This window comes from Morus notabilis, unplaced genomic scaffold (genome assembly GCF_000414095.1).
Source record: "Morus notabilis unplaced genomic scaffold, ASM41409v2 Scaffold73, whole genome shotgun sequence".
In the NCBI taxonomy this organism is placed as follows: domain Eukaryota; kingdom Viridiplantae; phylum Streptophyta; class Magnoliopsida; order Rosales; family Moraceae; genus Morus; species Morus notabilis.
Window position 1 is genome coordinate 1,287,405 of NW_010358777.1, and position 14,651 is coordinate 1,302,055.

The 14,651-nt window shown below is 35.4% G+C and overlaps 1 protein-coding gene across 1 annotated transcript; it reads left to right on the top strand.

The window, feature by feature from the left end:
* The first annotated feature begins 221 nt into the window (after positions 1-221).
* Positions 222-8,898, top strand: LOC112090649. Its single transcript, XM_024162495.1, has 3 exons — positions 222-708; positions 3,031-3,069; positions 7,590-8,898. Exon 3 carries the CDS (start codon positions 7,953-7,955, stop codon positions 8,784-8,786), a length of 834 nt encoding a protein of 277 aa, XP_024018263.1. The 5' UTR covers positions 222-708; positions 3,031-3,069; positions 7,590-7,952; the 3' UTR covers positions 8,787-8,898.
* Positions 8,899-14,651: the final 5,753 nt, after the last annotated feature.

Sequence of the window (14,651 nt, forward strand, 5' to 3'; positions counted from 1 at the left end):
TTTGAATATTTTAATCAAACGTTTCCCTTAATTATAACGTTTCTGAAAAAACGTCATGTTGCATATATTTTATAGCGTTTGAAAATAGTTATGTTATATATATATTTATATATAATAGAAATATGGGTTAATCTGATGGTGGGTAATGGGTATTTTACTAATATATTTTAATATATATATATATTATATATTAGAATTTGCTGAAAATTTTGAGTCGGTAATGAAAATGGTTTCCCCCTACTTCCTAAACTCTTCTTGCGCGCTAAGGGCAGAGAAAATTTCAATCTGCCCGCTTAATCCCCAAAAGTTTCATACGCTAAGGGAAGAGAAAGAAGCCCACTCGAATGGCCCTGTAGTCACCCAAAGAAAAAAATCAAAGTAGAAGCAACACTCGAAGCCCTCTTCTCAGCGCGCAAGAAATTTTCTTCTCTGCGCGCTTAATCCCCAAAATTTCTTCCGCTGAGGGTAGAGAAACAAGCCCCACTCGAATGGCCCTTGTTACCCAAAGGAAAAAATCCAACTAGAAGCAACAGTCGAAGCCCTCTTTTTCGCTCGAAGCCCTCTTTTTTCACTCAAAGCCCTAAGGAAGAATTCTTCCCTCATTGCGCAACAGCCCCGAATTTGAACTTTAAGGTTTAGATTTTTGGAAGAATTCCTTTCTCTGTACAAGAAGCATAGGTTTCTTCTGGTGAAATCGGCCCGATACAGGTATGGATTGAATTTCTTCGCTTCTTGAGCCGTAAATCATTTTTCGTTTCTGTTGCGTGTACGCTTTTGCATCTAATCTGTAATGAATATTGGGTTTTCTGGAAATTCCTTAGTTGCAGAAGAAACCTTAGGGTTCGTTCTTTTGAGTAAAACTCAAAAAAAGTTTGAACTCAAGTTACAATTTTATTTAAATTTATGTTTATTTGTAAAATTTGAGTTTGAACTTGAGTTTTAACTCGAGTTTAGGATTAAAATCTGCGTTCAATTTTTCCCTTCAACTCAAATTCTTAAACTCAAATTCAAGTTAATTATAGTATTTTTTCTATTTTTAAAAACGTCATAATTTTTTCGCTTAAATTTTGATTTAGATGATTTTTTTTCTATGTGTTCACAACGAAAAGACGAATAAAACTCTACCCGTATACTTTATTAAAATTTTTTATCACCGTTGAGTTTTTATTAAAATACTATCTAAGTACAAATTTAAGTTTTGACTCACTCAAATATAAATTCAAATAGATTCTCAATTTAAATTATAACTCAAATGTGCACATCTAAACATAAATTTAAGTTACAACTTCAACTCAAATTATAACTTAAATTCAACTTAAAATCTACACTCAAGTCACTATAACTTAAAAATACAACTAAACAAGCCCTAAATCTCTTGGCCGTTAAATAACTTTCCAATTCATACCGTTAAATAAATCATCCAAGTAAAAAATTTGTTTCACCTGAAAAGCTATAATAAAATGTTCATTCTCATACTATGAGTTATTAACAAAGATACTTATTCTATTCTTGTATTGTTGAATTTTTTTTTCTTTCTGTCCGAGTGTCAAACCACTTTTATAAGTTTTATTAAATTTTATGAACAAGTTATTTTTTTATTGTTGTACTTATAATGTGTATAATTAATTTTTAATTTTTTTTTCTATTAATATAATTAATTCTTATTAATTAAATTCTAAAAATTAATAAGTTTTAATAAAATTTTAGCATCATAACGATATATTTTTTTTATTATCTAAAAATTCAAACCTGTAAAAAATAACTTTTAAAATATTTTGGCACATCATAACTGCAAGATGTGCCACCCAGAACAATTATCAAAACTTTTAATCTCAACCTAAATCAAATTATAATCTTAAAATTTTAAAAATCTCAATATCAAATTTCAACAATCTCAAAATTCAATCTATAATCCAAATTTCAAATTATATAATAATTTTGAAATCTATAAATCAAACTTCAAGATTTATAATCCATAATTATACATAATTCAAATAACAAAAAATTCATACATGAACTCATACATTTTAAACTAAAAAATACAATAATTATAGAAAAACTTATAAAATTCAAACCCACTAAAACGGGGGCTGAAAACGGCAAGATAAATAGGGGCAAAGGGCGGCGGTGGCAAACTTCGACGGTGGCGGACTTTGACGGCGAGATTTTGGATGAAAAAACGAATAAAACTTATAATATTGATGATTTTGAAGAGAATACAAGGAGATTTTGAGAGTTTAGAGTCAAAAATCGGAGAAAACCGGTGAGAGGCCGAGAGAGAGAGAGAGAGAGAGAGAGAGAAGTTGATAGGGAAAAATGGAGAAGGAGGCTCTGCTCGTGGGCATATAACAGAGTTTTTTGTGACAACAGAAAAGAATATTTGTGACAACTAGTCGTTGCAAATATAATTTAAACTTATTTGTGACAACGCTTACATTATTTGTGACGACACATATTGTCGCAAATATATCTAAATTATTTAGGGTTTAGAAGGAAGGTTCTGGAATTATTATTTGCGACGACACCTATATTGTCGTCGCAAATAATTTTTGGAGACCTGCCCAATTTTCCTGCCTTTTATTTTATTGAGGGAATACAAAATCACTCATTGTGAGAACACATATTAATGTCGTCGCAACAAACTTTCGTCACCCACCAAAATAATCCTTTTTACTCGGGGGAATATAAATAAATTAAATTTTATTTGCGACGACACATGTCGTCGCAAATAGTTAATCATTTACGATAACATGTCGTCACAAATAATGTTATTTTGGTAGTAAAAGTTCGCGCTAGACAAGATCTGCCGCCAAGCAAATATTTGCGACGACGTGTGAGTTTTTAGTGACGACATTATTTTTCAGTTTTTACGAAAATATTTTCGACGACATGTCGCTGCAAATATGTATTTATTTGTGACGACAATTGTCGTCGTAAATAGTGTTGTCGCAAATAGCCCAAATTATTGTAGTGTGGTCATAAAACGTTGTTCACTTTTAATCTTTTCCTTTCTTTTGTCGTTTTTGACAGATTTGTACTTCATTTGCTACAATCCTCAATCAAAGCCAGGTATGTTCTGTTTCTTTGGGTTTTTTTCTCTGTCCTAAAACAAGAACCAGGTTTGTCTTGATAATATTATCAATATTATTCTTCATATCAATAATAATGCTTGGATTAATTTATTAACTAGTTAGAAGGGAAAAATAATGAATAATTGCTGAAAAGTCTGTTTCGTACAATTTTTATGTATCTTTCGGGTGTGAACAAAAATTTAGATTGGAAACGTCCTAAATCTCTCTATGTTTGTCAAGAAAAGATGGTATTACACCGCTATTGATAATGGGGTGAGTAAGCCTTATTATGGTCTTTTTTAGTTAGTCATACAACATATGAGCCTTTTGGATTTGACAATTATGCCACACGCTTGGGTAGGCACACATTGCCATGAACATCTTATATCTCCCCGGCCCTCACCCCCAATTATGTGATTCTTGTTGTTTGTTTACCATTTCAGCATGGAAGGAGGTTTAAATTAAAGAAGTAATTCATTATTTGTTTACCGGTGTTTTGTAAAAAAATGAGAGTATTCTTTGGTAGGGTGATGAACAAGATTTATGTATTAAGTGATTTATCTTTTCTTGTTTGCTCTAGTAGTATAACTATGTTAGACTAAAGTTTATTTCTTAGTTACAAATGTGATAATTAATTTAGCATTATGTTAATTTTGAAGTAGATTGATGATGTTATGATGATTGATAAAGATTGGGTATGTGCTAACAGGTGAGTAAGATTAGAGTTTAGTTTTTCAAGTCATTGTAGTTATAGAAGTCTTAGTGTTGCCCTTTTTATTTATAGACTTACTGAGGAGTATATGCAAAGCGCTCAAAATTTGTAAAAACTGTTGAAAAGAATTTTGGATACCCGGAGAAGTTGTTGTGCCCTTGCAAAGAATGTCGAAACTTATGTCATCAAAGTGGTAACATTGTTTATGAACACTCACTACAATAAAAAAGTTTATTTGCGACGATTGAATGTCGTTGCAAAAGAGTACGTTGTCGTCGATAATATTATATTTGTGATGACCTGTCATCACAAATTAGTCGCCGCAAAAAATTAGACACAAATAATATATTTACGACGACAAAATTTTGAGATGTCGTCGCTAATACATTAGCGATGACTATCGTTACGAATAGGTCGTCATGAATGTTCTATCGAACATGTCATTGATGATGACGTGTTCAGTTATATTTGCGATGATATATGTCGTCGCAAAAGGGTTAGATGTCGTCGCTAGTGATTTAGACATTTGCGACGACTTTTTTTCAGATTTGTCGTCGCAAAAGTTTTTTTCCTTTTTTTTCCCTAATGTCCTAATAATATTAATTATTAATATATTAATTATTAATATATTAATTATTAATATATAAATTATAAGAAAATTTAATAATAAAATAAATCAATAAAATTGATATTTGCTAATAAAAGATTCATGTAAAAAAGTCAACACAATAATAAAATAAGTCTTAAAAAGTAAATTAATCAATTCATACAAAAAAGTATTGATAATAAGAAAAACGAAAATAGATATTTTAATCTCCTAAATTATCCTCATCTTCGTCTTTTTCGTTTCCCTATAGCGGCAGCGGGGGACGAACCCACAGTTCAGGACGGTTAAGTCGCAAGAAGTTAATGTTGGGATTCATCGTGGGCATGACTTCTATTATCATCTGTTAGTTATCGAACACTTTACATTGCTCGACATAGACGTTTAGCCAGTTTTGGATATGTTGGGGCAAATTAATCGACGATGACCCATCTGATTACGAAGCAGATGATAAGGTGGAAGCACTTGAATGATTCCTCCGTGGCAATATCGGTCCCTTTCCCCCTCCATCTGAGCCTGCAAAGGTAAAGGAAATAAAAATGAATAAAAATAGTATAATATGTTATGTTAAATATGAAAAAGAAATAATTTTAAAATTTACTTATAAATGCATGTTCTGCGTCCTGGTTGACATTGAGATGCTATGCCGTAAAAAATAAAATTTATTTCAACAGCTTCAAAACATGATTCATACACTCATTGGGTCATTTGTACAACACCTTTAAATGCATGAGTTTCACCAAAAAATTCAATGACGAATACTTAGTACACCCTGGATACAATGCCGATTCGAGCTCAGATAACAACTTTTTAAATTCATCTTGTTGCGCATCACCTAACACCCCAGCTTCCACTTCGTCCGGCATATCATGATCAGAGTTATTTCCAACAACATCATGTATAACTGCAACCATCTCGTCAACTGATTCATTTATTGGATTGGTCGCAACATTGTCTTCGCCATAGTAATACCACGTCGTATATAAAATATTGAAACCATAGTTGATAAACGCAGACAACCCTTCCCAATACTGATTAGACAACCGATTTTTCAGATGTATACAACTCTTATCAATTGACATCTTGACTATAAAAACAGTAACACATCTAATCATACTTCATGTTTTCTTGTGACTATATAATCACATTAATAAAGAAAGTTTAACATTTCATGTTTCAATTTTATAAGTTTTATCAATTTTTATGAACAAGTTATTTTATTATTGTTAAAATTAATAATGGTTATAATTAATTTTTAATTATCTTTCTATTAATATAATTAATTCTTATTAATTAAATTCTTAAAATTAATAGGTTTTAATAACATTTTGACATCATAACGACATTTTTTTTATTATCTAAAAATTCAAACATGCAAAAAACAGCTTTTAAAAGATTTCGGCACACTATAACTGCAAAATGCGCTACCCAAAACAATTATCAAAACTTTTAATTTCAACCTAAATCAAATTATAATCTTAAAATTTCAACAATCTCAATATCAAATTTCAATAATCTCAAAATTCATAATCTAAAATTCAATCCAGAATCCAAATTTCAAATTATATACTAATTGTAAAATCTATAAATCAAACTTCAAAATTTATAATATATAATTATACATAATTGCAATAACAAAAAACTCATACATTTTAAACTAAAAAAATACAATAATTATGGAAAAACTTACAAAATTCAAACTCACTGAAATAGGGGCTGAAAACGGCAAGATAAACCGGGGCAAAGGGCAGCGGTGGCGGCGAACTTTGACGGCCAGATTTTGGGATTTTTTGGATGAAAAACCAAATAAAACTTGTAATATTGTTGAATTTGAAGAGAATACAAGAAGATTTTGAAAGTTTGGGGTCAGGAAACTGAAGAAAATCGGTGAGAGGCCGAGAAAGAGAGAGAGAGAAGCCGATTGGAAAAAATGGAGGAGACTCTGCTTGTGGGCATATAATAGTGTTTTTTACGACGAAACAAAAGAATATTTGCGACGACTAATCATCGCAAATATAACTTAAAATTATTTACGACGATAATTACATTGTTTGTGACGACACATGTCGTCACAAATATAACTAAATTATTTAGTGCTTAGAAGGAAGGTTCTGGAATTATTATTTGTGACGACACCTATAATGTCGTCGCAAATAATTTTTGGGGATCAGCCAATTTTCCCGCCTTTTATGTTACTGGGGGAATACAAATCATTTTTGGTGACGACACACATTAATGTCGTCGTAAAAAAATTGTCACTCGCCAGAATAATCCTTTTTGCTCGGGGGAAAATAAATAAATTAAATTTTATTTGTAACGACATGTCGTAAATAATGTTATTTTGGCGCTAAAAGTTCACACCAAACAACATCTGCCGCCAAGCAAATATTTGCGACGGCGTGTGAGTTTTTAGGGACGACAATATTTTTCAGTTTTACGAAAATATTTGTGACGACATGTTGCCGAAAATATTTATTTATTTGCGACGACAATTGTCATCGCAAATAGCCCAAATTATAGTAGTGACTTGGTAATCAATGGTATGGATCCAACAAACACTACTTGGTTTCATCATGGAGAAGAAGTGAATACAAATGAAGAGTTGAAAAAAGTTGAGAGGAATGACATTATCAATAGCTCAATAATGGATGTTGTTTCTTTTTATGGGGTGTTGAGAGAGATAATCTTAACAGATTATTATGATTTTCAGCTACCACTTTTTAAGTGTGATTGAGCTACTTTTAATAGAGGTATTAAGGATGAGGATGGATTTAAACTTGTTAATTTACACCAAGGTCAACATGAATTCAGTAAAGATCCTTTCATCTTAGCATCACAAGCGAAACAAGTTTTTTATTCGAGAGATTACGATGATTCAGATTGATATGTTGTGATTAACGCACCACCAAGAGGGTTCTACGGGTTGGAATTATGTGTTCTAATGAAGACACTTCGGTGCCTTGCAAGCCTATAACTGATCTAGTAAATGTGGACAATGAAAATGATGATATTCTCTATGTGAGAGGAGATTGTGAAGAAATATTAGTTTGATTTCTGTTTAGCGGTTGAAAATTCAAAAAATTTGTATGTGCTTATACCTTTGTCTTCGTCTTTAATGAAAAATATTATTGGTCCAAGTGTGTATGTTAGTGCATAGCAATACAGATTATTCTATGTTGTGATGTTAGATATTCTATTGCAGGAAGTAATGAAATTCAAATTCATTAGTATGTCAGTGCATAGCAAAAGGCGTCTTCATATGTATAGGTGCCTGATCTCTTGTCTTCTGGAAAAAAGATTGTGTTAATACAAAAGAATGCTCTGACGACCTCTTCTTGACGAGGGGACACATCCATCTCGGGCTTACTTTCTACATACAGCCGCATTACTTGTGTTTGCTGCTGTCTGTTCAGCATTATTTCCCAGGCTTTCTCATTTCCTTTTTCTTCCCGGCTCATGATTTATGTTAATCCTTTGTTATTGGCATCTCAAGTTGGTGCTAATACAAGTAATTTAACTGTTGTCGTGCTTATGCTTTTGTATTTTATTGCAGGAAGTGATAAGAATGTCTAGTAATAGGAAGCAGAAGTTATGCAAGAAGGCATTCGCAATTGAAGAAACATACATCCAACTTGGAAGATTGAAAAAGATTCTTGAGGAAAGAAAAAATGTTGGTGTTGATGTAGGCACTGTTGATGTAGGCACACATTCAAAAGCCAACCAATTAAGAGTGGACTCACCAGCAAGGAATACTAGAAGTGTTGTTCGAAGACTGCTTATAAGAGAAGATTCTCCAGAATTTGAACAGCGTGGCTCAAATGTGGGTGAAAACAATCTCTGCAAGTTAGTGGATAGGAATGAAGCTTTACAGTCACCAATAGCCTCACCCACTGCACCTATTCGGAGGTTTCTTCGACTGCAAGGAGTTAAAGCTTTTTTTGAAAATAACAATCCAACTCAGAGCCATACAAGTGAACCAGTACCTGAGGAGACACCTATTCGGAGGTCTCTTAGACTGCAAGGAGTTGAAGCTTCTCCTGAAATTAACAATCCAACTCAGAGGAATACAAGTGCAGGTGCACTAGAACCTGAGGAGACACCCATTTGGATTTCTCTTAGGGTGCAAGGAGTTGAAGAGTATCCTAAAAATAATAATCCAACTCAGAGGAATACAAGTGAAGGTGTACAGAAACATCAGGAGACACCTATTAGGAGGTCTCGTAGATTGCAAGAAGTTGAAGCTTCTCCTGAAGTTAACAACCAAAGTCAGAGGATGACAAGTGAAGGTGCACAAGAACGGGATGAGATAACAACAGACTCTATAGGAAAGTCGAAAAACCCAAATGGTAGAAGCATCAAATATTCAAGAACATGGGTGCAATTTAGAGTCTCAAAATAAGTTAAGAAAGAAAAAAATGAAGAAGAAAAACTAAAATTGAAGCCTGATTACATCAAATCAGTTACAAAGTAAAAAGCTTTTGTAAGAGAGAAAACAAGTGCAGCTTTTCAGGTATAGTTGGCTTAAACACGAATTGTTTTCTCTCGTTGGCAATTCTAATACCTAGTTCACATTTATGATTATGGTGATTTCTTAAATTTGTTTACTAGGAAAAAAGTCAAAAGTATCAAAACATGAGGAAGAAACTACTTCCACATACAACCAGCCGTAAAGGATATGCTCACTTAATCGAAGACATGGTACATTCATAATTAGCCTTCTTATTTTACAAAATTTTGAAGCATTTTCTTTCAATGTTGTGAAAATATATTTCTCCTTGTAGAATGCAAGTTGTTCGGGCAACTCTAAGTTAAATAGAGTAGTTATTTGGACAAAGGCACATAAGAAAAAGAATGGTGAACCTGTCAATTGAACGGTTGGTGAAGTCATTGTAAGAAAAACTTTAGCGTATCGTATTGTTGTACTTTTCTAAACCAAATATATCAATTTATATGTTGATGTGCTTATGCTTCTGTGCTTTTGCTCATTGCTGGGATAGGAAAATTTGGATCAAATACAAAATGATAGACGCACTTCTGAGTGAAGATTTCTTAGAGCTGGATTAGGTTTTTAGGAGAAAGAATAATTCTTCTTATTCCATAAAACAATTCTGTACAGCCACTATTTATATACAATTAGGGATAACCACAGCCGGTTTTAAATCCCTTGATTTCAGCCTTATATTAGGTAACTCCTTATCTAGAGAAATCAGGAAATAAATCAAATCCCTATAAAATAGGAAACTACAGCTATACAATCCTATTCTAACGACTTTCCACACTCCCCCTTAAGCTGGAGAATGTATGTCAATCATTCCCAGCTTGGATAGTGGAGTATCGTAATGAGTTCTTGCAATGGCTTTGGTGAACACGTCTGCAGTTTGTTGTCGTGTGGGCGTGTAGACAACTTCCACAATTCCATCCTCTATCTTTTCTTTGATAAAGTGACGGTCTATTTCCACGTGCTTGGTGCGATCATGAAGGACTGGATTCTTTGAAATACTGATGAATGCCTGATTGTCACACAACAGTTCCATAGGAGTCTTGATTGGGAGTTGTAGTTCTTCTAGGAGTCTTCTTAGCCCATTCCTTTGCAAATTCCGTGAGCTAGGGCCCTGAACTCAGCTTCAGCACTACTCCGAGCGAATACTGATTGTTTTTTGCTCCTCCAGCTGACAAGATTTCCCCATACAAACGAACAGAATCCAGAGGTTGATCGCTTATCAGTCAAAGATCCCGCCCAATCTGCATCTGACATGATCTCTATGCCCCTGTTTGTTCCTTTCTTGAAAAATAAACCTTTGTCAGGAGACATCTTTAAGTACCTTAGAATCATGTATACTGCTTCTTGATGCTCTTCATTCAAACTATTCATGAATTGACTAACCGTGCTGACAGCGAAGCTGATGTCTGGTCTTGTGTGAGATAGGTAGATTAGTTTGTCCACTAACCTTTGATATCTTGCTTTATCTACCAGACCTGAATCTTCTTTAGTCCCTATTTTGTTGAAAGGATCCATAGGAGTGTCTGAAGGCTTACAACCAAGCATGCACGTTTCTTCTAGTAAGTCCAGGGTATACCTCTTCTGTGAGACTGAAATTCCTTTGCTAGACCGTGCTACCTCCAGTCCAAGAAAGTATCTTAGAGCTCCAAGGTCTTTGATTTTAAATTCCCGACTCAGGATTCCCTTTAGCCGAGCAATTTCTACCTCATTGTTCCTAGTAACAATTATGTCATCAACATAGACAATAAGGATTGTAATCCTATCATCCGAAGTTCTATTGATGAATAACGTGTGATCTGATTGTCCTTGTAAATATCTCTGCTCCTTAACTGCCTTGGTAAACCTGTCAAACCAGGCTCTTGGCGATTGCTTGAGACCATATAGTGATTTTCGAAGTCTGCATACTTGTTTGACGCCTTGTGATTGTTCGAGCCCAGGTGGAATTTTCATATATACTTTCTCTTCTAAGTCACCATTGAGAAATGCATTTTTAACATCAAATTGATGCAAGTTCCAATCAAGGTTGACAGTTAAGGAAAGTAGTACTCGAATGGTATTCATCTTTGCCACTGGAGCGAATGTTTCCTGATAAGCGATGCCATAAGTCTGTGTGAAGCCCTTTGCCACAAGTCTTGCCTTGTACCTGTCAATACTTCCATCTGCTTTATATTTAACAGTGAAAACCCACTTACAACCTACTACTTGTTTGCCCTGAGGAAGGTGTGTAAGCTCCCAAGTACCATTCTTTTTTAAGGCTCTTAACTCCTCATTAACAGCTTGTTTCCATTCTGGATGTAGTAGCGCCTCTTGAATGTTCCTTGGTATCTGAATACTGTCTAGATTGGTGGTGAAGGCCCTGTAACTCGGAGACAGTTTCTCATAGGACACAAAGTATGAGATAGGATGTTGAGTGCACGATCTAATCCCTTTCCTTTGAGCAATTGGCTTAGTAAGATCATCAGGCACGCACAAATCATTAGAATAAGGCTCGGATTCAGTGTTACCTTGTATTACTTCATTTGGAGTTGAACTCGGGTTGTCTGCTTGGCAAGGCATAGGAATCTCCGTATGTTCTACTGGTTTAGGGATCCTCTTCCGCCTGGTGTAGACTAGGAGTTCCTTCTCAGCCTCGGGATGTAAAGGGGTGATATCACTCATTGGTTCATCTAGCATCATGCTATCCCAAAACTGATATTCTTCTTGCACTTTCTCCCCCTGAATAGCGGTTTTGGAATAAAATGGAACATTTTTCATGAAGGTCACATCCAGAGTGATGTATGTCTTTCTGGTGGATGGACAGTAGCACTTATACCCTTTTTTATGGGGAGAGTACCCTAGGAACAAACACTTACGAGACTTAGGATCATGTTTGCTGCGTTGATGAGAGGGAATATGGACATAGGCTGAACATCCGAATACCTTGAGTGGTATAGTGTTCACCTCTCGGCTTTGTGGGAAGATTTTGAGAAGTACTTGGCATGGTGTACTAAACTTTAAGATTCGAGATGGCATCCTATTAATTAGATAAGTAGCAGTTAAAACTGCTTCCCCCCAAAAACGTTTTGGTACATTACTGGAAAATAGGATAGAACGGGCTACCTCAAGGAGATGTCTGTTCTTCCTTTCTGCGATTCCATTTTGTTGAGGGGTATATGTACATGAGCTTTGATGGATAATGCCATTCTCGAGAAGGTAGGGTCCTAGAATTGAATTGAAGTATTCTCGAGCATTGTCGGTTCGAAAGACTTGAATAGTGGCTTGAAATTGATTTTTTTATCATAGAGTGGAAGGTCCTAAATAGGGGTCCAGCCTCTGATTTTTCTTTCATAAGGAATACCCAGGTGGCTCGAGTGTGATCATCAATAAAGGATACAAACCATCTTGCACCAGTTATATTTAGAATCCGAGATGGTCCCCAAATATCACTGTGTATGACTGAGAAAGGATGAGAAGGTTTGTACCCTTGAATAGGATATGTACTACGACAATGCTTTGAAAACTGACACACTTCACATTGGAATAATTTCAGATTTTTATTGATAAATAATGAAGGGAACATTTTTGCCAAGTACATGAAATTTGGGTGTCCTAAACGAAAATGCAGTAACCTAATGTTACTGTTTTTATTTGAATCAAAAAACATAGAAGTATCCGAATTTTGAACTGAGGAGGTCATGGAGTGATAGGCCCGAGAGTGAGGATAAGCTTTTTCCCTAATCCAGTAGAGTCCCTGATTTTCCTTAGTGTTGCCAATCATCTTCCCTGAATCCAAAACCTGAAATAAACAAGAAGTGGGTGAAAACTTAGCAACACATTTAGAATCTTTGGTAAGTTTGTTGACAGATAGCAAATTGCACGTTAATTTGGGAACCAAAAGAACGGACTGAAGAGTTTATGTATTAGAGATGACCACTTTTCTAATTCCTGATACTGGAGAAAGTGATCCATCAGCAATCCGGACTTTATACTCTCCAAGGCAAGGATAACATTCTTGAAATAATGAAGCATCACCAGTCATGTGGTCTGAGGCTCCTGAATCAACAATCCAGTCTGCGGAGTCCTCTGTTTTGACATGATTAGCGGCTGAAAAAATACCTTTCTGGTCAGTAGATCCCGTGGAGACAGTTGGGCCAAGATTGGAATTTTGGTTGAACATTTGCTGCAGCCATTCGATTTGCTCCTTGCTAAAGAGACTTGGTTCCATGCTTGTGGGTTTTTCCTTGTCTTCAGGGGCTGCAACAAAACTCCGGGCTTCTCTTTCTCGACTTGGCTTCCAATCGGGGGGCTTTCCATGGATTTTCCAGCAAGTGTCTCGAGTGACCTGTTTTCTTGCAGTGATCACACTAAGGCCGAGTTTTCTTCTGTTTTGTGTCGTGGGCTGCATTGACTCCTCTTGCTGTGAGGGCTGAAGCTTCGTTATCTGTGGGTAGTAACCTTCCTAGCATAAGTTTCTTCCTACTTTCCTCTCGTCTGACTTCCGAGAATGCTTCCTGAATGGATGGGAGTGGCGTGGTTTCAAGAATCCTGCCCCTTACTTCATCGAGGGATTTGTCAAGCCCTAGAAGAAACTTGAAGACTCTCTCTTTCTCTATAATCTTCTTGTAGAGGGTTGCATCTCCAGGACATTCCCAAGCCAGACTATCAAACATGTCCAGTTGTCTCCAATAACGAGTGAGACAATTATAGTATTGAGTGACATTTGATTCACCCTGCCGTAGATCATGAAGTGCCCCCTTGATCTCGAATAATTCATCAGTGTTTTCGTTATCGGAATAAGTCTCTTGAGCCACCATCCAAATTTCATGTGCAGTGTCGTAGAACAAGAAATTTTGCCCTATGTCTGCGTCCATGGTGTTGACTAGCCAAGACATGACCATATTATTTTCTGCTTTCCAGATCTTGTACTTAGGGTCATTCGGCTTTGGTGCAGTAGCCAATCCCATGAGGTAATCGTCCTTCCCTTTGCCTGAGATAAACATCATTACTGATTTGGCCCATTGGAGATAATTCTGACCATTCAACTTGTGTTGAGTGATGAGAAGAAGGGACCCCTCTGATCGGCCAACATTAATACTGTCCTGACTAGCCATGGTTCCTGAAGTGCTGTCAGTTTTTGATGCCATGAGGTTTAGGGTTTTTTTTCGGTTGATGATTGAAACAAAACTAGGGTTATGGAATACTAGTTTTTCCCGGTTGAGGACTGAAACGAAACTAGGGTTTTGGCTTGAAAAGAAATCCTAAAAAACCGGATTAGCAGCCTTGCTCTGATACCATGAAGATTTCTTAGAGCCGGATTAGGTTTTTAGGAGAAAGAATAATTCTTCTTATTCCAGAAAATAATTCTGTACAGCCACTATTTATATACAATTAGGGATAACCACAGCCGGTTTTAAATCCCTTGATTTTAGCCCTATATTAGGTAACTCCTTATCTAGAGAAATCAGGAAACAAATCAAATCCCTATAAAATAGGAAACTACAGCTATACAATCCTATTCTAATGACTTTCCACACTGAGCAAAGTGATTTGTTCAATGATGCTCTAACTTCATACTTTGGTCCTGAATGGAATGGCCGCATGAGAGCAATAGGCCTTGGGATGAGTAAGACAAAACATTCTATTTTGTCAGAATGGGATGATCACTTGCAGGCTTTACAAGATAAAAGTAAAAAAACAGAAGCGAATGTCAGAATTGAAAGAGATAATTTCTCTATTGCTGAAAAGTCAAGTAAGTGGCATCAGAAGTCATGATCAATCTAATGC

What these genes read in the sequence shown, in the direction of transcription:
- LOC112090649 (XM_024162495.1), top strand. Translation starts at nt 7,953, where the DNA reads ATGTCTAGTAATAGGAAGCAGAAGTTATGCAAGAAGGCATTCGCAATT.